A 25,317-nucleotide genomic window follows, 5' to 3' on the forward strand; every position below is an offset into this window, starting at 1 on the left:
CGAGGAAGATTGAATTCGTCTTGTGCGAAAATGAGTGAGAAGCGTAAACGCGTGGTTGTGACGATGGAAAAACGTCTAAGTGTGCTTAAGCGGATCGACAAAGGTGAATTGGTAAAGAAAATTTGTTCAGAGTTGAATGTGGGGAAAAGTACAGTGAATGACTGGCGAAGGGATCGGCGTTCAATCGAGGATCTCTGCGCCCAAATGGAATCAGATAAAAATTTAAAAACTTCTGGTTAATTCAAGAACGGCGAAGGGGCACACCTATTAGCGGTCCGATTCTAAGGGAAAAGGCTTTATGTATACTCAGCAAAATTATAGACGGAGGCGAATTTATTGTAAGTGAAGGTTAGCTGGTTCGCTGGAAGGCACGTCACGGAGTTAATTATGCACCCGTACAAGCAGTCCTACTTTTGGATAATGCTCCAACTCATCCTGGAAACCTAACATGTAAGACAGATGACATAAAAATTATCTTTCTTCCTCCTAATGTGACAAGCTTGGTGCAACCGATGGATCAAGAGGTGATTAAAAGCTTGAAAAGACGATACAGACGTAAATTAGTGTCCGAAATTTTACAATGCGCAGAAAATGAAGATCTCAATCTTATTGATATCATCAAAACAATTAACTTAAAGGACATAATTTACACGTTAGCTTCCGCCTTCCAAGAAATTCCTTCTTCTACTTTCGTTAAGTCTTGGTGAAAACTTTGGGCCAACATTGAGGAACTTGTTAAGTGTCAACAATCACACGAAGAAGATAATTCTACCACCATTCTTCAAGATCTCCAAACGTTATCCGAAAATGTCCAATTGCAGGTCGAAGATATTGAAGAATGGATGAACTGTGACGAGGAACTTGAAAACGAAAATTTTTTACAGACGCAGACGATGAAATAATTACACTAGCAATACATGAAGAGCCCTATGAAAATGAGGAGACTGATGATGATGATGTTGACGGAGAGGAAAAGGTCGGCCACACCGAAGCAAGGGCTGCAATGGAGGTGGCATTGAGGTATATTGAACAACAACCTGGGTCATCTTCAATAGACGTCTTGGTTTTTAAAAAATGGAGAGATTTAGCTTTTAAAAATTCACTTAATGTCAAGAAACAGAAGAAAGTTACCGATTTTTTTTAAAACAAGTTTGTAAAATATTTAAATATGTGTATATGTATACATAGAAATAAATAGTATTTTTCAACTGTATACTCCGTGATCTTTATTAATATACACCTTCCTGTACATGTGTTTGATATATGTATGTATGTACTTGATTTTTCTCATGAAAATGCCTGCTTTGGTCAACCGGCCAGGTTAAGAGGGAGTCTACTGTGGTAAGATTTGGTTACAGTTAATAAAAAAGTGGCCAATCACTAAACTCAAAAACAAATGTAATCGGAGACATAATTCATATAAAAAAAATAAATAGAATGAAGTACTACGTGAAAGAAAACATAAGATCGTAATAATAATTTAATAATAGGAAACTTACCGTCTTCATCTTCTGCAGGTTGAATCTCGATTCTTCTATCAGCGGCTGCTTGCTGTTTCGCTGAAGTGCTTTGTCTCTCGTGGGTTTCTCCATCTGTACCTTGTGTAACTGAAATTAGTGCAACGAAAATGTGATGATGACAATGGTGATGATGCAGTAGCGTGATCAAAGCATATATATACACCAACACAAAGCCCAAAGCTTTGGCAAGTAAATACATACCAAACGATAGGAAAGTGCTAGTTTGCTAGAACAAATCAATTTAACTAAACATATTTATATTAAACAATGAGAAAATCAAAACTAAGTAATTAAAGCAGCTGCTTTTCGAGTAGCTGGATACACTTTTCGTGGTTAATAATTTTGCATCCTTATTTTTTCTTCGTTTACTATAATTTGAATATTCCATTATCTATTTCTCATTATTTATGAGCACAGAGATCTTGTCGAATAATCCAACTCTGCAGACAATATTTTTTTTTGATCTAATGCTGTCTTCATAAAAGTTGTATGGATGTGGATAATATTCCGCAGGTTGTAATCATGAACTTGTTGCAGCATTTAAAACAAAAAAGTCTTGTAACATTTTTTTATGAACTCAACTGTTTTCAAAAAAAAAAAAAAATTATAAATTTTTATTAATTTTAATCCATTTGATTATTGTTCACATAAAAGCAAATACAGCCGGCAACGTTGCGTTCCTTGTTATCCTTCGTTAATTACTGTAAATCAGCTATCATGAATCATCGATCGTTAGGCATAATATGTATTGATAATGATAACAGTGATAGAGAAAAATCATATTTGTTTTTATTAAACATTTAATAATTAAGGTTTGAATACTGTTTTTACTTACATGAAAAATTATTATTACAATAAATGTTCGAAGTGGCCACCATTTGCACAGATACATGCATTTATTCGACGAATCCAATTATTCTTAATATTATAAGTACGTAAATTACGTCAGATTATTTCAGCAGCATCAAAAATTGTTGTCGCAATTGAGCTTCTGTTTTAATTTCATCCTGGTTGTCGTATGCTAACGATTTTAGATGTATCCAAAAATAAAAGGTTATAACATTGCTTTCTGGCGTTCTGGGTGGCCACAGAACGTGTCCATTTTCCATTTCTACCGATAAATTTTTAATATGTCTCGTAAAATGTGCTGGAGCCCCGTCATTAAGAAACCACATTTCAGAGCGTATTTGTAACGGAACGTCTTCAAGAAGTATCGGTAGAACATGCTGCAAAAAAGTTAAATAGGTTTCTCCATTCAATCTTCTAGGAAGTTCGTACGGTCCAATCAGATGATTACCAATAATCCTAGCCCATAAATTTATACTAAATTGTTTTTGAAAATTTGTCCTATGTATAGTATACGGATTTTCATCATTCCACAAGTGACAATTGTGAAAATTAAACACACCATTTCTCGTAAAACAAGCTTCATCTGCATACAACACTTTGCACGGAAATTTGGGTTCTCTGGTGATTTTGTTTTGAAACCATCTACAAAATCTTAATCTTCGAGGTAAATCGCCTTGGTGTAAATCTTGCAATCATTGGTAATGGTAAAGATGTAATAGTTGTTCCGTAAATGTGAACAATGTTTTTTAAATACCAACCCTTCTAGCCACAGATCGGTTACTTACTCTTGGATTATTACTGACTATATCCAAAATCACATCCTCTGCATTTAGTCTATGGTTAGTTCGTGTTCTACCGCTAGTTTTTTTTGGTACCACACAACCCGTCTCTAATAACCTTTGGGACACATTCACAAAACTTCGGGCATTAGGATGCCGTCGTTCGGGATAGCGTTCAACATAAAGTCTAACAGCCCTATTACTGTCACAGTGAGCTTCACCGTACGTAATTAACATATCGTCATACTCGCGAATCGAAAACATAACAATACGATTTATTCTTGAGCTACGGTAATTACGACGGTTTACAAAGAATGTACCTTCTCTGTATCAAAATAAAACAAACTGTCGAGTTGCCAAATGTAAGTTTTAGTAAAAGAAATTTATTTTTATTTTTTGAGGCAACATATGACTTTAGAAAAGAATTGATAAGAAAGCTTTCTTTTAAATGATGCTTTCTACCCATACCCTTTTGGAGCGCAACGTTGCCGGCTGTATTTGCTTTTTGGTGGACACTAATCAAATGGATTAAAATTAATATTTTTTTTTTGAAAACGGTTGACTTTATAAAAAAAATGTTATAAGACTTTTTATTTTAAATACTGCACTCAGCCCAAACCTTTAAGGAACGCACTATTTTCCGGGACACCCTGTACGTAATATATATATATATATATATATATATATATATATATATATATATATATATATATATATATATATATATATACAGCACCACGCTTCTAGACACACGGGCACATTGAGCTGATACAGTGCTTGTTAAGTTAGTTCTATTGACAATTGAGTCCACTGTAAGTCAATTATTTGTATTAAAACATCACAGTGCTACGGATGTGTTTGGTTTCGATATTCTTTTGCTCGTGACACTTATCAGAAAAACATTTATTCTGATTTAATGTACTATTGTAACTCGACATTTGATATTGTTTGCAATGTAGGGATGAACTCCATACCTTCTTTTTTTCTGCTTTTTGCGTCTTCTGTTACAATAATAAAGGATAATATCTTCATCACTTGAATCACTAGACATTTTAATGCATTAATTACAATCAATATTATTTAGTAAAGGTGTAAAATTTAAACACCGTATTTAATAATAAAGCTATAATCGAGAAGTGTCTCATTTTTATTAATTTCAGTTGTGTAGTGTGCGATTCACAGTTAGTAACCAGTTGGTGATTGTAGTTTCCAACTTGCTTAGTTTTTTTAGTTGCTTCATGTACGGATAGCCTTAGTGTACTGTTCTTCCATCGCAGACCCAATCGACCTGCTTATGTATACTACAACGTTAAGATTTGTGTTTCTCCGGCTAGCGCCTGAATTCGATCCATGAAACCTCTAGATTACTCACTAAGTACTTATTAAGAACTCACTTTCATGACAGTTTTGTTTTTTCCTAGAAAGATGGATATAATATGTTTTACATTTTTTATTCTTTCTATTATTTCTACATTCTTCTAATAACAGCAGCTTGTCTTCACTTTCCAGTCGCTTTATTCAGTTCACTTTATTTATTTTTTGTTCAAATCTGCCACATCTTTGGTTGTGTTTATCCAATCTTGCGCTATACTTGGACTCAAAATCTAGAATATTGTCTTAACCAGCATCTTCCCTCCAGAGGATCACAGATTCCAACAGCATCCAACATAAAAATTATTTTATATACTATAATTCCATTTATTTAATACGTGAGAGCACCTATGGTCCGTACATTAGTTGTGAACCAATGCTTTAAAATGCGCTAATACAAAATTGTTATTTCAACACGAAATCAAAAAAAATTCTTAGATACCTACGAGCAAAGATTATGTTAGGTTAGGTTAGGTAAAAGGTATTACTTGGTGTGTGTAGGTTATTAATAAAAAGCACGTGATATTAATTGTGGCAATGACATGTTAACAGTGACTAGTGAGGTGTGTATTTCCATATTAGAATAATGTGCTTACCAGATTTCCCTTTATTCTTTGCAGCCATATAGGCAATATAAGCGGGTGAGCTATGATAGGTTTTTAATGTTTTTTCGTATTCAACCTAAAAAAAAATAAATCTTTTAGGTTTACTATTGGAACAATAAAAAATTCTAATAATGAAGCCATTTATTCTCCTTAAATCCAATGAATAGGAGAATATATTTCAGCGATTTGTATGTATTGACAAGGTGTAACTATTAATGTAGACAAAAAATGTATGTACTAAACTACATTCATTTTACATATTTCCAACTGTCAACAAACGCACGTGAAAGCTAAACAGGGTCGTACTGAGGTGTATTATATGATTTTTAAAAATATTTACTTTTGAAACTATTAGTGTAAGAATTTCTTGAAATTTAATCATTGTGAGAAAAATTTAATGTTCCATTGAAGAAAAATGTGCTAAAATAAAATATTCATTAACTGAGAGATACATAACAAAGTGAACATTTTGAATAAAGTAGCATTGTCATAAGTTTACCAAAGCATAAAAACATACCATTTAAATTACTCAGAGTCTGAGGAGCTACATGCGCTGCTGTTGTCGTCTGGATTTATTATTATGGGTTCGATACGGTTCTTTATTATATTGTCCATCTTCCACATTTTGGACTCGATGTTTTGTTGAACGTGTTGCACACATTTCTGCCACGTAGTTGGACTAATATTATTTATTGCATCATAAAATATATTTTTCATATCTGCAAATTTAAAAGTAGTGTTTTTGGCTGCTACATAATTTTTTACTTCTGCCCAGATAAGCTCAATCGGATTGAGCTCACAATGGTATGGGGGCAGCCTTAACACTACTTTGGTTTGGCTTTTTGACATCTGATCAATGATATATTTATTATATTGTCCCTTATGTTCCTTAAGCATAACCAGCAGTTGCACTTTTAATATGGAATCCTCAAACCCTATATTTTTTTATTTCAGCCACAGTTCGATCTCAGCTTTTCTAGAAGCAGTAGTTGGTATTTTTTTCCAATTTTCTGGAACGATAAGACGCGTGGTCCAATACGATGATGAAGTTGTCTTCTAATCGGGGCAGATTATTTTTGAACCAATTTTCGAAAGATTTCCCGTCCATCTTTTCATGTTAGTACCCACTTTTTTTTTTATTCAAACACCCACAGCCCTTCTGGAACAAACCCATCTTCAGCGCCAATGTGACAGCTTATTAGTCTTTTTCCTTTTCCTGAAAATTTTATTATTTTAAAATTTACTTGAAGTGAAAAAGCACATAAACATTTACCTGCAGGATTTTTTAACCCCGTAGTCTATCTAAAAACGCTTGTTTATAAAACGTTACCGAATTGTCGGCCATACTTTAGATTTGGTGTGACCAGCGTTTAGCCAAGTCTCGTCTAAGTAGTAAGTTTTGCGGTTTTCATTTCTGTAGGACTGAATTTTTATCAGAAATTCTCGTCTCCACAAGACAATTTCGTCCCTGTCCATCAAAATGCTGTTCCGCTGACGACGTTGAAACTTAAAATTTATTTCTTTCAATAATTTAAAAAACGTAAGTAGTTCTTTTGAAGTTAGGCAAAACCGGATCTTCATTAACAACCCTCAGAACTTTGTCTATTGTGGGTATTTCATTTCGAAAAAAGAATTGATTGATTATTCTTCTTATTGCTTCTCTGTCAAATTCATCCAGCGAGTTAACAATACTTTGCTCAACTGATTTTCGTGTCGACAATGTTCCCGTAATTTCATATTCATGAACCACATTGCGTACACTACGGCTACACACGCCTACAAGAGATAAACAGTAACAATATTTGTTAAATAAAGTGAAAATGCGAACTCTAAAGCGGCAGTTTCACATAGCAATTCACTGTTATCGCAGCGACTTTTAGCGGTGGGGATATATCTACTGCGATGGGTTTTACTGTTATCTACTGATTCACTACTCGTATGTTTATATGGAACAGTCAGTTTTTGAAGATGGCGCCGAATAAAAAAATAGTTGTAGCTCGTGTAACTACTTATTTATTATTATTGAAGAAAAAATTATTATTGAAAAAAAAGTACCCTCGGTGGCTAAACGAATATACAGTAAAAAAGATATTGGATGAAAACACCGTTATTAAACAGACCTCGTTTTGACATGGAAAATAATTTATTAACAGAATTATTAACTGTAGATGGAGATTTTCAGAATTTTACCCGTCTGCCGAAGTATAACGAAGAATACAGTTAATATTATCTTTTATAATATACATTTACTTACTAGAGTAAAAGAAATAATATGTACTTAACTTATAATTTTTGTAGATTGCTCCTTTGATCTCTAAACAAGAAACGCATATGAGAAGTTCGATAAGTTCAAAACTTCGTCTTGCGGTTACTTTACGATACCTGGCAAGTGAAAATTCATACAAGTCACTTGAATTCCTAAGCAGAATATCACGAATTACAATAGGAAATTTCGTACCAGAAGTATGTCATGCAATTGTCATTGTCTTAAAAGATAAGTTTTTAAAGGTAAGTTCAGACTGTTTATACTAAAGTAAATGCGGTTTGAAACAAAAATTTATTTATAGAATATATGGTTTGCAACAAAAATATAAACAACTCATTAAATTATTTCTTGAAGTGCTCGTGCTACAAGGTCTCCGGTCGCATAATTATTGTTCCCCTCGGTATCTTCTTGAGATTCATTTACCTCTTGATGTAACGGTGTTGGAGGCTATGTATTTTCTGACGAATAATCGGTGGCACTATCATAATTTGTAGCAAATATATAGGGGCGGGAAGATTGCGTGGGCGCTGAGTTGTTAGATTTTGCGAGATGTATTTGCAATAACCTCGTGTTAACTATTCCATTAATTTCTGTTTGTAACCGTAAAGCTTCCTCTAGAGGAATACTCCTTAGTTGCGAAGGTATCAGATTGCCAAAATGATCAAATATGTCTTGCTCTGGTATTAAAGATATTTTATGTAAAGCACCATCTACAGTTCTTATGGACTCGTCGACTGAGGAATCTACATCTTCATGTTTTCTTTTCTTTTTTCCTTGCTTTACCTTAAATGGAACGTGAACAGATGTGCATGGTTCAGCTTCAGGGTCACCATTATTTGACAAGCGTGAAACATTGGTTGCCTTTACATTCTCGTCTATATATTGTTTGTGCTGTTCAACTTCTTTGTCCTGTTCAACTTCTTGATCCTGTTCAACTTCTTTGTCCTAAAATAAAACAGCGATATTACCAAAATGTTGTGTAATAGGTACCTCTACAGTAATTTTCTTAGAAAGAAGTATTTTTAAAATTTTTGTCGACAACCCATCACCTTTTATGCTACAATTTATCTGAAACATTTTTTAACTCTTTTGGGTGCCAGCTAGTAAGGAAGAGTGGCTAAAGATTTCATCTGAATTCAAAGAAAAATGGCACTTTCCACATGCTATAGGAGCTTTAGATGGCAAGCATGTAGCTATACGCGCACCTGCGAATGAGGGATCCTACTACTACAACTACAAAGGATTCCACAGTCTGGTTCTTTTGGCACTGGTGGATGCAACTTACAACTTCATTTATGTTGACATGTGGTGGAAATGGAAGAATTTCTGATGAAGGAGTATATAGAAACAGCTCATTATATGCCGTTGTTAATGGTAGTAATGCCTTACAAATTCTTTCACCTGAACCTTTACCAGGAAAGACACCTATACCTTATGTCATTATTGGTGATAATGCTTTTGCGCTCAGCCATAATTAAATGAAGCCGTATCCGCGATCAACAAATTTGTCCATAAAGCAAAAAATTTTTAATTATAGATTATGTAGAGCACGTAGAGTTGTAGAGAACGCATTCGGTATCCTTTGTAGCAGATTTCGTATATTTACAAGGGCGATAGACGTTAATTTATGCACCGTAGAATCTATAATAATGTGTTGCTGCGTATTACATAACTTCCTACGCCCAGAGACTCTTGTAAATTTTGAAAATAGAACAACAATGAACGTGTTACCAAATATTGGCCATGGGGGAGGCAATTTTTCAAAAAATTTTGCTTGGCAGATCCAAGACGAGTTTGTAGACTATTTTGTTAATGAAGGAGATATAGACTTTCAATGGACGAATATATATTTTATGTGTGTCAGTGTATTAAAAACATGTATGTAATTGAAAAATATCAAATAAAAAAGAACATACCTGTGTTAGTTTCGTTTCCAAATTAGAAATGGTTTTTCGAGTAATTATAACATCGTTTAAAAATTGCATATGTTCAAACCATGGCACTGTTGGACAGTAAATATCATCTGTGCTCGTTCCTGTTCGTTGGCTATCATGGATTTTTTTTTTCTAGTAAATACGTTGCTCTTATGGAAGCTATCTTCTTTTTTGCGGTTTCATCTTTTCCGCAATTTTTGCAATTGCATCCTTTCTCTTCACATTATTCTTGTAAAATGATGATTTTATATCCCACAAGCACTCTTTTTCGCGGTATAATTCAATTAATAAAAACGTTTTTTCGTCCGAAAACGCAATGCGTTTTACAGATGTCGCCATTTTTATCTTATAAAAAAGTTACTGCGATAGCAAAACTAGAATTATTTCTACTTATTGCAGTAATCATTATAACAATCCACTGCGATCGAAGTTTTGTGATTCACACCAAAGAACGGGTGACAGTCAAGCCACGCCTACCTAACAGTCGCTGCGATAACAGAGAACTGCTATGTGAAACTGCCGCTTAAAATAAATAATGGAGAAACAATATCAGTACCTGTTTTATCTGCTACTCTAATAGAAATCGCACTTTTCGACATTGTAGGGTTCTCCTGCATTTCCGTTTTAAATACATTTATAATAATTTCCTTCGTTTTAACGTCAAAATGTCCCTTTACTGGTCTTTTTTTAGGTGGAGTGAGGGTTAAATCAATATCAAGGAGTTCATCGGCTGTATCAGTGCTTGACAGTTTTGTTATTCTATTTATCTTCAATAACTTAATGTACTTAGTTGATTGATAGAATGTCAAAATAGCCTAGGGAAAAATAATATGTATTGTAATAAAACCAGCATTTTCGAAAATATCGGTAAAGTTATGAAACTGCATTCTGTATACTTTTTCAAGTCCAAAAATATTCCATTCACTCATGATAAAACCTCCCCAAAGAACAGCTTGGATTGACATGACATTTGGCATACACATAGCTAACATGTTAAATAAAAAAAGTTATATTGTGCCAATGTGTGTTTTTGCCCTATGGTGAGTTTCACCCATTCTCAGGAGTGAAAAAACATACTTTCGGAATAAGTCAGGAATTGGATAAACTGACTAATTCTAAGCAATCTTTGTTCTATAAAGTTTTTTCACTAGAGTTAATACTTTTTGAGTTATTTGCGAGTATTTTATCTAAAAAATATTCTTAGCAAAAATATAGCTTATAAAATGACAAAAAAAAAGGTGTACGTATAAAGCCAGAAGCACATTTGTAGCTAATGAAAAGTTGGTTCTTATTCGTCAAATTCTAAATCGAATATTTCAACTTAAAAGAATCCTCGACAGCGAGTTTTCCCCGAAAAGTGCTTAATTTTTTTGATATATCTCGTTGAAATATTCGATTTGAAATTTGAATTACTTTTCATTAGCTACAACTCTGCTTTTACTGCGTCTACAGACTTCATATAGGTATAAGTACACAATTTTTTTTTAACTTTTTTATAAACTATATTTTTGCTAAGAATATGTTTTTCCATAAAATACTTACTTTTTGAGTTATTTGCGGAAAACCGTCTAAAAACAAGATTTTTTTATTGAAAAATGATCATATTCACTCGCAAATAACTCGATAAGTATTGACTTTGTGCAAAAACTGTATAAAATAAAAGTTGCTTAGAATTAGTCAGTTTATTCAATTCTGGACTTTTTTGAACGCATGTTTTTTCACACCGGAGAAGGGGTGAAACTCATTCCCATGGCAAAAGCACACATCGGCACATCACTTTCTGTCTTTGCCGTTAGCTATGTATATGCCAAATTTCATGTCAATCTGAGAGGTTCTTTAATAATTACAGCAAAAACCGTGAATAAATGGACTAAAAAGGAAATAAAACTTTTCGAAACATCAATAAATTAAAAATGTTGGTTTCTCTTACCTTTATTAAAGTGATTACCGCAAGCTATTTTTACTTTTGAAACAAATACTTTGTTTTTGGATACTAAAAGTTCACTACACGCTATAAAACTTAATACTAAACTCTAAAAAATAACATGACCAGTAAATAACTTAACAATAACTATAACATATAACACACAATATATTAACTTAAAAACGAACACGCTACAATTTGAATTTAAACATACTGGCAAGTTTGGATCTGTAAAATGAGAATCAGTTTGGCTTAAGGCAATAAATTATATTTAATAGCCTCTTGACGAATGAGAGGGCGAATATCAACACGTGCTTTTGTTGACAGTTGGGAATTTGCTGAACGAATGTACTTTAGATGTGAAATTTATCATTTGAAAGCCAGAAAAGACTAAGATGAAAAATTATGAAAATTTACCTTTTCTTGTTCATATTCGTCGTGGAACTCATTCTTTCCTTCTTCTGGAAGATCCCTCCACATTTGTCCAATAATTTTTCCTATTTCCCATAGTTTCAGGTCCGAATGTTGGGCCTTCACAGCATCCCATACCTTACGACTGTACCGCATGTACGGCATTAGCGGTTTTTCTGGCGCTTTCGGCGGTTTGGGTGTTTTGGACTCATTTTTCTGAAAATATAAATATTTAATAAAATTTTTTTAATTTCACAAGTATTAGGTAAAACAGTTTTTATTGCCTTTTTCTAACGCAAAAATCTTGGATATCCTTTAAACGTAATTATAATAAAATACATGTACAGTAACAACCCAGAAGATAAAATAAAAGGGATATAATAATAGTAAAGTAACAGTGTTCACCTATCAAAACAGATGTGAATGAAATGGATAATTAAAATAATGTAATAAACTGATTAACCCCTAATTTGTATTTGTCTTTGGATAATCTTATAGGCTACGTCATTTTCAAATATTCAAATTGCCTATCTCTTAAATCATTTACTCACTATTGTCTGTTAATTGTGTTGCCTATACGTCTACTAAAGTACTAAACACAGAAAGCTAATAGTACTGCCGTGTATAGTGATCATTCAACGTTAGTCATAATTGTTTATAAGATGGTTACCTTGTGTGCCTTTTATTCAGTATTAGTGTAAAAATAAGTATTTTGTTTTAATACAGGAGGTGAAGCTGTAGTATGATGATGTGTTGTGATCGTACATATATGAATATTTATATATAAATATCCAAAAGTGACAATACTGAACTATTTTTTAAGCTGTGTGGTATATCCCACACTTCATTTCCCACAATAGCCATTATTTCTTCATTCGTTCAGTTAGAAGCTGTTTTTTCTGTGGACGCATTGCTCTTCTCTTATTCTCCAAAAGTCTTTCCGAACAGTTGAGTCATGAATCACTACACATGATGCTGCTAGATCTTGTTGAAACTCTTGACTTGTTTTTCTTGGCTCCAATTTGGAATCTTACTTCTTTCGAAGTAAAAATATTTCATCTGCTGGTGTTGATTTTATCTTTCTTCCGCATTTTCGCAACATTTTCACATCCATTGTTCCCGTTTCTCGTTTACGTTTCAAAATCTTGCTTACTACATCCTGACTCACTCCACACGTTCTTGCGATTTCTCTTTATGACATAGAAGTGTGTACACTTAACGTGATAATCTTTTCACTGTTCCTACGCGTAATATCAATCATGGGATTAAACGAAACAAACTCACTAATTACCGAAAACAATACAAAATAGTACAAAACAACACAAGCTTAGTGAGATATGTCCTAAAAGACCCTCAAATAAGAAGCAAAGAAAAGTAAGGTTATGTTTTCAATGCTTGGTCACTTATACATGTGTGGACAATATTGCCAACTGTGAATATTAAAAAATGTCACAATGATTCCATTAATTCGCACAATACTGTAAATATTATTACCAAAATATAAAACTAAAAAAAAATTCTGACAATATTGTGAATACTTACAGCTGTATTTTTTCCGATTTTCTGGGGCACAAATCCAGGATTTCCATTAGTTGAAGCAACAAATGGATTCGCCTCTTTCTAAAAATAAAATCAACAATATATTTTCAAGATTCTATCTACTTCTGTCTAACTTACCGCTGCAGTAGAACTAGCTCCTCCTGAAGCTCTTAATCTCTCTATAAAATAAGTCAATTAGTTTAATATAAAAATTTCGTGAAACTGTACATATATGTGCAAATGAAAAACGGGCTTGGTGATGATAAAAGATTTTACGACAAAAATTATATTAGTTCAAGAGGAGAAAATAATTACAAACATTGAAGCGATATAATTACTGAGGTATTAAAATTTAGAGTATTCCAACAAGTACTAAAAGGTATGCTTTTAACGTTCATCCTAAATCATGCACAAAAATAAACCACATTAAATTTTTTAACGAACTTACCAGATTCTGAAATACTCTACAGCAAAAATATACTTAAGTACTGACTAAAATGTATCTCTGAGTTCGTGTAATTCTCGATTCAATCAAAACTAGAAACATTTACAAAATTATGAATACAACATAATTAAGTCAGTACCAAATAATTATCTTTCTCGAGGTATTTTATATTAGTGCAACTATAATGTAGTACGCAGCCAAGGCTTTTGATATCATATTTTTTTAACTATTTATTAGTTTTAATACAGCGTAATTTTTGTTAAAAGGCTATGTATAAAAAAACCTAAATGACACTAAATACTTAAAGATTGAACAAGAAATAAGTTTTCATCTTATAATTTTCGTGGTTTTGCACAATCCATATTGAAAGCAATTATATGCCATATTGAGAGAGCGTAGATGGATGGGACACATTCAACGATCACATAATAATCACCTAATAAAAAAAAGTAATCAATGTCCAATACCTGGAAAAGGTAAGGATGGATGGCTAAAGAGCTATTGGTATTAATGTAAAAATCAACCTAATGAGACCAAGTCATTGATGCCATAAAGAAGAACGCAGCATCTGATATATGATACAGCCCAGAATAAAGTATCTGAAGCACTTAGACGTTTTCAGGAACCTACCAACTTGGGATTACCTATGTATATAGGAAAGGCACCAATCTTTGTAGGAATAGCGGAGGACAAATTACAATGATGATGCAAGAATAAAAGGCTGGAAAGAGGACAAAGGGTCTGCTAACAAACAAACACAGCCCATGGAGTAGCGGATTTGGAAATAACAGAAGATCAGAACCAGAATAATGAATTAACATATCCACCCACAATACAGCAATATTCGTGTATTCTCCCACCCCCCCCCCCTTCGTCGCCGCCGGCCCTCACTCTCTCTTATGCCCGTATTGTGTGTGTAGTGTCAAAAAACGTAAAAATGTTATAGTGATAATGGAAAAGCGACTAGAAGCATTAAGTAGAATTAAAAAGGCGAATCTTTAAAAACAATTGCAGCATCATATGGTGTCGATACATTTACAGTATCAGATTGAAAAAAAAAATAGAACTAAAATCTGTTTCAAAATGATAACAAAAGACAGTTTGGACAATCGTTGCAAAGCTAAGAAAGCTAAAAATGAGACTCTCGACGTCGCCTTGTATGTTTGGTTTTGTGCGTAACTTGAACGTGGTTTACCAGTGTCTGGATCAATTATTCAAGAAACAGTACTCAAGCTGAATAAAATGTTGTCTGATTATGAACCAAAATTTCACTGCGAGTCAAGAATGGCTGGATAGATGGATAAAACGGCACGGAATACGCCAACTATATATCACTGGAGGATGTCTATTTGGGGACAACAACCCTGCTCATGACTATAGAGCAGGAAAGACCCAGAAAATTTAACGACAGATCAAATATATAACGCCGATGAGACTGGTCTGTTTTACGAAATGTTGCCAAGCTAAACTTTGGCCTCAAAAACTGAAGAAGCCGCAAAAGGATACAAAAAGCAGAGACCGATTGACAATAATGGCCTGTAGCAATGCTTCGGGGCACTAAAAAACGTAAATCGGGATTCTTTACCAGTTGTCTACCAGTCTCAAAGGAGTGCATGGATGGACAGCATCACTTTTAAAAACTGGTTTTGTTTTGTGCTAGGTGTAACAAAATATTTAAAAGAGTGTGAATTGCCAGTTAAAGCTGTCCTAATAATTGATAATGCTCCTTCACATCCCTCAGCAGATGTGCCGGTCAGTGGGGACATTACCTTTAAGTTTTTGCGCCTAATGCAGAGAAAAAGGTTCAACCACGAGTTATATCAATATTACAAAGAAACTCCAATAGCAAATTATGCAAAAATACAAAGATTACACTGGGCAGGTCACTTTATAAGAATAATAAAAGAAGACCTAGTAGAACGCTTAGTGAAACTATGGTGAGAAGTCGGCCAGTAGAAAGAAGAGAACTGATCCTAGAGATATTTAGAATGATTAACTGGAGGAGAGCAGCCAAGGCCCGACTTGGGCTGTAGCGTCATTGGAGAGAAAGAGATAGAAAAGCTAACCATGAATTAGTGAAGATTGTTTTCTTTGACTCATAAGTTATATGAGAACAGAAACTGACTGCTACAGCTCTGGCTAGAAGATTGGCAGATGAACATGGTACAGTGAAACAAAAATTAACTTGAGTTTAGCTCTCCTAAAGAGCAATATAACCAAAATTACATTTCTCTAGAGTATACTTTGCTAGTGAAAATATACTGATATGGGGAGAATTTAGTTTGAAGCTTGTACAGCATTATAACTTTTAGAAAAATACTGTCTTAACATTAAACGGTACATAAGGGAGTGCCTCTCCAGAGAAAATTCCCTGTCTATTTCAGAAACCCTCATTCGCACATAATAACTCGTCAGTACCTTCATGCTGTTAGCATTGGGATCTAATCTCAAGAAGCACCTATGGGACACCTTGAATAGTTGGATTAGCTGGAAATATGGTGAGTATTAAACAGTGACGAGGTTGGAAGATGGGCTTTAACATCAAAGGGTGCAGATTGTTTACCTGTTTATTCGTGTATCTTTATTTCATTATTGCAATGAATCTTGTAGCCACATTCGCAGCAGTTGCTTCATAGCTGATATACTGTTATATGGATTTTTAATTAATTCAGTGTTATGGTTTTTTGTTCGATATTCAAATTTTGTTGATATAAGCTATATATCGTCCCTTAAGAAGGGAATATATGGATCATTTGATTGCTGAAATATCACTGTGCATTAGATGGTCCGAGAATCTTCGATTGAAATTGCTGTGTGGTTATGTGTGATAATTGTTATGTGTGCAAATCTATGGAAGAAATTCAAATTGATTTCAGTATGGCTGTGTATATGTGTATCTTGTTGTTTAGTGACAATTAAGACTTACTACTGACTAGCCACTTAGCCCGTACATGTTTATATGAATTTGAGGTTCAAGTCTTTTTTTTTTAATTTATGCAAAAAAGATTCATAGTTTTACTGTAAACACTTTATAATACTAATAATAATAGCAAAGAAATATTGGTTTTTTCTTATTCAGTCATATAGATACTGTTTTTTTTTCAATAAAGTAATAAATTAAAAATTCAAATTAATTTCACTTTTATCTATTAAAAAAAAATGATCATTTTCATAACACGAGCAAATATACTTACTGTATATTATTAAACAACAAGACATATGGCAGGCAGTGAGACCAAAGTAGCAATCTGCAAAATATTCAACTAGTTTCGAACAGATTTTAAGATGAAAACTTGGATTCTAAGTTCAATCTATCGAATACCTAAATTTTAAATATACTTTTACACAAATGAATTTTGATGAATATTAATAGATGAGTGTTATTTATTAAAAAGTAATTTCGCAGTTACCTTTCAATATGTTGAAAGTCATGGGCGCACCTGCCGACAGCAAATCTGAACAACAAACACAAACGAAGCAATGAGCTCTAATCTACAGAATACTACAGTGATTTTCAAAAATATATCGCATCAGTTTGGAATATATAATTCATTAACATAAATTAGATATCGAGTTAATGTTTACTTACTTAAAATTTTATGACATGAACTAAAAATTAAATTATATTTTGAAAACAGTATTGCAGGCTTTGAATAGCAAACACACCAGTAAATTAATAGGAATGGAGTTGTGTTGGGAGATTAAGAGGCCATGACTTTCTTACCTCCATGTTTGTTTAGTTTAAACATATTGATCTTTTAACAATCAAGAAATGTATAAATATTGTATATACATATAATATTTGTTTCAAATATATAAACTGTACAATCAGTAGGTTTATTAAATTTAAAAGCATTTTATTTGTTTCAAAATCTGTTGTTTTGCTTAGGAAAAGGCAAAGTTTAGTTTGTTTTTTCCAGGGCAACCACTAACAATAACCACAGAGGAAGCTACATCTACCTGAGGAAAGTAATGCCAAATGTTAAAACTTTTAAAATAAATAGAAAAGGTTAATGTGAGTGAATAATAAAAGTAAAATGTAATGGTATGTCTCGCATAACAGGAAAACAAAATAGGCATATTGATGGAAGGCAACTGTATATATGTATTGGTCATCTTCAGTATGGTGCAGTCAAGTTGAGAAAGGAGCATGTTAACTTGGGAAAAGAGCACTTCAGGAGCAATAAGAAGAATTCGCGGCATTAAAGTTAGTAGACCCCGATGGTTTCAAGGGCATTATATTTTACTTTTATTATTCACTCGCATTAACCTTTTTTGTTTTAAACATTTGGCATTCCTTTCTTCAGAAAGCTGTAGCTTCCTCCGTGGTTATTGTTAGTTCTAATGCCACAAATTAGTCGCATTGCTCCTGTAGTGATCCTTTCCCAGGTTAACATGCTCCTTTTCTAACTTGGCTGCACCATACTGAAGATGACCAATAGTCATCTCATATATGTATATATATATATATATATATATATATATATATATATATATATATATATATATATATATATATTTATATATATATACACTTGTGTGCAAAATAATCGATTAAAAAAAAGTGTAAATATAAAAATATTTAGTGTAACATCATTAACCTCATTATTGAGTTTTAAAAGAGTTTTGTTTTTGGTGAATCGATCACATATTACAAATAAATAATGCAACACATAGAGAGGGGTCAGAGTCATTGACTCATTGAAATTGTATGCATCAATTTCCATAGCAAACCACTAATACATCAGTCATTGATTTGCTCAGTGTTGTATACGAGAAATTATGTGTCAAATCAAGGCGGTTCTTGTATGTTTTGGACAGGCATTTCCGTGGGTGGGAAAACCCAGTTGATTTTCGTGACTGGTCTAGGAGGTTTAACGGCGGATCGTTACATCAGAGACATTTTGGAGGAACATGTGGTTCTATACGCAAGATTTATTGGTGATGCCTTTATTTTAGTGCATGATGCTATACCGCACAAGTTAACACCACCTATCTGACAGATCGGTATACCCACAATAAATTGGCCTGCATTGAGCTCGTATATAAATCCACTAGAGCATGTGTGGGATGAGCTTAAACGAAAGGTCTGCAACAGAAATCATGCACCAAGGAGCATAGTGGAACTGAGAGCTGAGCTTAATGATGAATGGGATGCAACGCCTCAAGAATTTATTAGAAAAGTCATCCGATCTATGTGAAATCAACTGCAAAGTGTAATTAGGAATAGGGGTGGTAATATCAAATACTTAAAAATAAAGAAATTTGTTTTATAATTGATGATTTCTCTGTGCATAATGTCTTTCTTGAGTTAGTTAAAATGATGAATATTTAGGAAACTCTGTTCGTATTGCATATTATTTTTAAATGTGTCTTCCAAATAATGCAATAGCAGTTTTTGTAAGATCAATAATAAAATTATTGTTTGCACATTACATCTTTTTATTTTAATACTTCTTGCATTAAAACAGAAGGTGTAATCTCAAATAATGCTTTTGAGTCGAATTTTTTGCACTCAAGTATATATATATATATATATATATATATATATATATATATATATATATATATATATATATATATATATATTGAATGTCCATAATCTTATTGGGTAGATTTAATTATTTTGTTGGGGAGAGTCTTGCGAGAAGAAATGTCAACAGTAAGACAATTATCAAAAGAAGGTATTTGAACTAATGTGCTGAATTTGAACTATTCTGTGATAATGAGTAATTCAGTGTCTGTTAATATTGGACCTACATTAACCAATAAATATGAACATATCATCAGAATTCATGTATATAGAATGTTTAATGAAGGTTTCTATTAAAATATTAATTTGATTTTGAAGAAAAGTACATTTATAGATGTTTATATATTTGGTTTATATATATGGTATATATACAAGTTTGATTGCCTTTCAGGAACATTTGCTGTGGAAAATTCTATTAATGACACCTTATTGCATGCTTAAAATAATTATTTTTCCTTGAGGTTCATTTTCTGATGTTGTGAACTCACCAGATATACTACATATAGGTAGGTAGGGTTTTAGAAGATCTGAAATTCAGATGGTTAAATTGCAATAATTCAAACATATCAAACACCATCAAACAAATATTTAATGGATAAGTCACATGTGGTGTATAAAAGATTGCAATTTTTAAAAGAATGAAAAAAAAAATGAAAATGATTTACAACTGTTACAATCTTTTTTCTTGGATGAGACCTGGATATTCAGCAAAGGAGAAGTCAGCAACAGCTGGCAAGATGACAGTGTTAATGCTGTTAAAAAGAGGAACAGAGAGGGTATATCATATATTGTGCTCCATACAGGTTCTGAAAATGGTTTCATTGATAATTGCAGCTTAATTTTCAAAAGTGGAAAAAAACTGGTAACTATAATGATTCAATAAATTCAGAAAATTTTGAAAAATGGTTTGAGTATCAACATTTGCCAAAGTTAGAAAAACCATCATTAATAATATTATGGACAATGCACTTTACCATTTCAGTTTAGTGGAAAAATACCAAATTTAAGTTGGACCAAACACTCTTTAATATAGTGGTTAAAAGAGAGGCATATATATATTTTTCAACAACAATGATGAAACTTGAATTAATGGAGATTGTAAAAGAATATTTACCAGATAAAGTTATCAAGTAGGTATGTATTAATACATATTATTTAATAAATGAGGTTGTATTTGTTTTCTTATATTAGATGTACTGGCACTTCAACATGGTCATCGACTATTAAGATTGCCTCCATATCATTACTAGTTTAACATAATTGAGAATGTTTGGTCTGCTTCTAAAAGATATCTTGATGCCAAAATAACTTATGCAGGCACTGTAAAGGAAAGTATGTTAAGTATTTGGAAAGAAGCACTACAAAAGGTGATTCAAGAGTACTAAAATTCTTAGATAATAATTGTGGCTATATTTAAAGTTACACCAGAAACATGGAAGAAATATCTAAGGCATTCAGAAAATATTATACATGAATCTAGGAGAGAGAGCAAAAATAATTGATGCTAGCCATATATCTCATGTAGTCATTGATTTAAATGAATCACATTGTGAATTTAGAAATAATATTGAGGAAATATCTTAAAATATTACTGCTGTCGATGTTGAGTATATATTAAAACAATTCTTTTCTGAACCACAACATTTTCTTCAAATATGCAATTGTTATACGATGGAACATTAAAATTTATTTTCATCAAAATACCTGGATGGTATTTTGATTACCACCTTGTGTAATACTTTATATAAAAAATCACTCTTGTACAATCCCTCCTTAATTACAGAGACTTACAATCTATACAACTATACAAATCAAAGAACAAAACTTTTTAAAATCCTACTTGACCTAAAAATTAATGAAAGAAAGCTTTGGTTTGAACTTTATTAGGTTTTAGATATTTAAGGAAATGTTAAATTTTATTAAAATGATATATTAACCACAATTTAAAAAGTTTAAATACTTTATTTTGATGTTTTGGCCATCCTAAGCCATTTTCAAAATATATTTAATGATAAAAAATCATTTTTAATCAATTTTAAATAATGTAGTGATACATTTCTGAAAACTGTAGTATATCAGGCTTCTTAAAGATATACAAAATAAATAAAATTAATCATGCTTTTAATGTAATAATAGACTTCAGATGCATACTTTAAAACTTTTATCCAAATGGCATCTTGATCAATAATACACATGCGACCTTAAGCTTAATTAGAATACAATTCAACTAAATTTACACTGCTGAAAAACTACTAACAATAAAAATTATTCTGAAAAATATATTAGTACAAAATACTTAAATAGAGGCTCTTACGATTTGAAGATTGAGTATTTGTGACCTGCATTGCCACCTGCTTGTAGTTGGCTGGAAGTGCCATTGTTGTGAAGATCTACAAAAGAATATAATATTGAATTTTTTCTTTTGAGGAATTGATCAAAGTATGTAGTAGTTTGATGATGATACACATAACTCGAACGGTGTTCTTGAGTATCTCGCATCAATTTTCCTTATATCATATAAGTATAGTCGACACGTAATTTCGTGAGAAAATTTATAGGAACCAGAAGGGTAAAATACTAGTAAAATGGCAACACTGTTAGAGTTACCACTACTTTATTGAACAGTAGCGTAGATATCTAATTTTTAATTAAATTGAAGTTTTTATTTTTATTTAATTTTAGTTAAGAAAAAGTTTCATTTTCTATAAAGTTTAAGTAAAAAATATTGGTGTTGTTAACTTCTGTGATATATCTAGGAAGTGATAACACTAATCGACTCGGTTGAATAGAACTTATTGTAAAACAACAATACCTATAAAAAATTGTTAATATAAGTAATTATCACATACAATTAAACAAATTTTTTATGTACAAGTATTTTAGTATACAAACGTTTTAATAACACAATTGCTCATAAGTTTTAAAACTTATGATCACATTTTATCCCTGATAAGTTAGTTATTGTAATAAAAAAAATAGAGAATTCATTTTTTAAATTATATACAGGGTATTATATTAACAACTTTGGTTTGATACCTTGTGAGAGAAGACTCAGTACCTCAATAATTTAAAAATGGGTAAGAGGTCTAAAACTTTTATGAACATCTTTTTTTATATATGTATCTAGCAGGTATTTTATAATAACCTAACCTGTACTTTGATTATTTTAAATTAAATTATATTGTATGTTTTTGTTCTATCATGAAGTGTATTTGTACTCTATTTTCAAAGATATATAAGCAAAACGAGAATTTGTACAATTACAATAAAAATAAAGGTTTCAACTAACACCTAGTTAGAAATAAGAACTTACTAATCTACTCAGAATCACTACTATCACTAGTATCAGTTGTATCTTCTATATTTATAGTTAATTTGGTTAATGCTGGTAAATATTTAACACAGTCATTTTCCACTGCGATTACATGTTTGATTACACTGTTCCAGTTGGTTGCTGTGATCTTTGTGACTTCTCTTCTAATTAACTGGAGAGCAGTAGACAAAAATTTAGGAGTCACGTTTCTTCTTCTTCTATTTCCTTTAAGTTGTGTCCATATTAACTCTATTGGGTTTAATTTACAACAGTAAGGAGGAAGTACTATTGTAAATTGTAATACTGGGCATACCAAGCACGGTATGCCCATTACTGCAAGTACAGTTATCAACAACATATTCCTTCTGGTACTACTGTAAACAACCTCCAACAATTGCTTTTAACTATATGATGCCTCAAAGTACAAATCGTTCTCAAATAAAAATTCTTGAATTTGTAATTTGTTTCAAATAATATTTGGAATTTTCTCATTAATCTTGAATAATATGATACGTTGTCCATGATAATCACACTATATTTAGGTAATCTCGGAAGAAGAGGTTCTTCAAACCATGATTCAAAAATTAAACTTTCCAGATCCTCATGATAACCTAGAGACGCGTCTTTAATATTTTTTTGCAGATATTAATAATACATCATCGATCCATCTATTTTCTACACCGCAGTGTAAAATTATAATTCTCTGTCCTGTTATGAGTATCACACTAGGTCTCATCTAAATAAACAACATTTCGTTTCATTTTTTGATACTAAGTTATTTATCTGATAGAAATGTTTTTTAAAGAAATAATTATTCTAGTACTTTCCATTATGGCGCTTGTCTATAGTTTTTTACTTAAAATTATGGGTTTTAAGAAATCATTAAATTGTTGTTGCTGAATATAAGGGAATATCCTTTCGAACCAGTTCACTTCGAAGGCTTTCAATAGTTGAAAAAATATTAGCCGAATCCATTTTGTATATTGTTCTGATTATAGGTTCCTTTAGGTGCGGTTTTATTTGTGTGAATTTGCATAATCCTTTCTCCTCTGTCTAGAAGATGTTTCTCCTATAGTCTTGTAGCAGATTGCTTTGGACACTCTGATAAACATGTTTCTAGAATTGCTTCTGATTTAGACAATTTAGAACACAATTCTTCATAAACATGTTTCAGCATATGTTTGGATGGTATCATCAGAGAGGTATTGAAAATGTCGCTTACATTTTACTACACGGCTTTGTAAAAATATTCCAATTGATTAGAGGGTTCCACTGGCTCTTCAGCTGCAGAATTATTATCACACCACGGGTGCCACATTTCAAAAGTATTTTCGTAAAATTATAAAGTTTACTGTTCTTTTACATATTTTTACGTACTTCCGTTCTTTGTGAGTTTCATAAAAACTAACTTCTGTTGTTTTTTTCAAAGAAACATTAAACGTTTACATCTATGGTTCCTGAGTTGAACTTTTTTATATTTCATTTCCATCATATTGATAGCTGAAAGCATTATAATTGACGCTCGAACTTCTTTTTCGATATAGATATATATATATATATATATATATATATATATATATATATATATATATATATATATATATATATATATATATATATATATATATATATATATATATATATATATATATATATATATATATATATATATATTCAAACAATGATTCACAAATTGAACCCTCCATATCCTCATGATAATCTAGATTCACGTCTTTAATTTTTTTTGCAGATATTAATAATAAATCGTCGATGCATCCATTTTCTACACCGCAGTGTAAAATTATAATTCTGTCCTTTATTGGGCGGTACTGAATTAGAACACTTTTAGTTATTATTCGTCCAACTTTTTTTCACGGTGTCATGAGTAACATACCAGGTTTCATCCAAATAAACAATATTTCGTTTTAAAATAATGTTTAAAATAATATAAAATATTTTACCTGCCTACCCAAGTGTAAACCACTGGACGGTCGAAACGAAATTTATTGGGGTAAACTACTTTATGGTTTCGGTTGCTCAGGCAAAAATTGTTATCTTACGCAAAGAATGCATCGATGATAACTTTATCTGAGCGACTGTACATATTTTACCAGGCTCATCTCAATGTAAATATCGATGAGAATATTAAAACTTTGTATTATTATACATTTCAGTCATTGATAATTTTGCAGTTAATAACTACTCCTGGTAGAGTACTTTTATTTTAATTTTTATTACCTGCTTTTATTACAGATAAACATATTTTTACACAGTCTCACCGAAATACGAGGCGACTATACAGTAGAATCAAAGAATATAGACGCTTATATAATATATATAATAAGCGTCTATATTCTTTGGTAGAATTTTAAGAAACTTTGCATTATGTTTTCAGTATAATCGCTAGATTTGAGAAACAAACGGTGGAGCAGAGATGGTATTAAAAGGGTCACTCACCTTATACTTGAGTTACCATAAAATGCTGTATACTTAAAATACACTAAAAAGAACAGTTTTAAACGAAATTAGCAATTAAGAACTTAATTAATCGGGACTTCTGTCTAAAATATAGTAGCCATAACTATGAGATCTGAAATTCCAAATAATTTAGTAGTTTACAATTTACAAGCGTTAGCGTTATCCATGTCATGTCAAAAATGACATAATATATTGGCATTTGACAGTGATATCAAAGAAGATAGACGCTTAAGCGTCTATATTCTTTGGTGATATTATACAATGACAAGAAAACCCGTATCAAAGAATATAGATAAGCGTCTATATTCTTTGCCCGTATTATCGTTTCTTTTTTAATCAATTTTGCATTT

At 31.9% G+C, this 25,317-nt stretch overlaps 1 protein-coding gene and 1 long non-coding RNA gene across 5 annotated transcripts in view; both read right to left on the reverse strand.

The window, feature by feature from the left end:
* The window catches only part of Bap111 (Brahma associated protein 111kD), a 36,912-nt gene extending 11,758 nt beyond the window's left edge, over positions 1–25,154 (reverse strand). The window contains exons 1-8 of one of the 4 annotated variants that reach the window (XM_072529343.1): positions 24,947–25,154; positions 21,491–21,566; positions 17,054–17,098; positions 13,337–13,377; positions 13,202–13,279; positions 11,666–11,875; positions 5,116–5,200; positions 1,500–1,592 (exon numbers count right to left, since the gene is read on the reverse strand). In XM_072529343.1, the coding sequence (XP_072385444.1) occupies positions 1,500–1,592; positions 5,116–5,200; positions 11,666–11,875; positions 13,202–13,279; positions 13,337–13,377; positions 17,054–17,098; positions 21,491–21,554 (616 nt within the window). In that variant the 5' untranslated portion in view covers positions 21,555–21,566; positions 24,947–25,154. Of the gene's footprint in view, positions 1–1,499; positions 1,608–5,115; positions 5,201–11,665; positions 11,876–13,201; positions 13,280–13,336; positions 13,378–17,053; positions 17,099–21,490; positions 21,567–24,946 lie in introns of all 4 variants that reach the window. The other 3 variants (XM_072529342.1, XM_072529341.1, XM_072529345.1) reach the window with 3 other exon arrangements.
* Positions 5,436–11,657, reverse strand: LOC140439442 (uncharacterized). The gene is made up of 3 exons (XR_011950624.1): positions 9,881–11,657; positions 6,398–6,900; positions 5,436–6,340 (listed from the first exon to the last, which is right to left on the reverse strand). It is a non-coding gene; the product is annotated as an uncharacterized lncRNA (long non-coding RNA).
* Positions 25,155–25,317: the final 163 nt, after the last annotated feature.

The sequence above is a fragment of the Diabrotica undecimpunctata genome, chromosome 4, assembly GCF_040954645.1.
Source record: "Diabrotica undecimpunctata isolate CICGRU chromosome 4, icDiaUnde3, whole genome shotgun sequence".
NCBI lineage: Eukaryota > Metazoa > Arthropoda > Insecta > Coleoptera > Chrysomelidae > Diabrotica > Diabrotica undecimpunctata.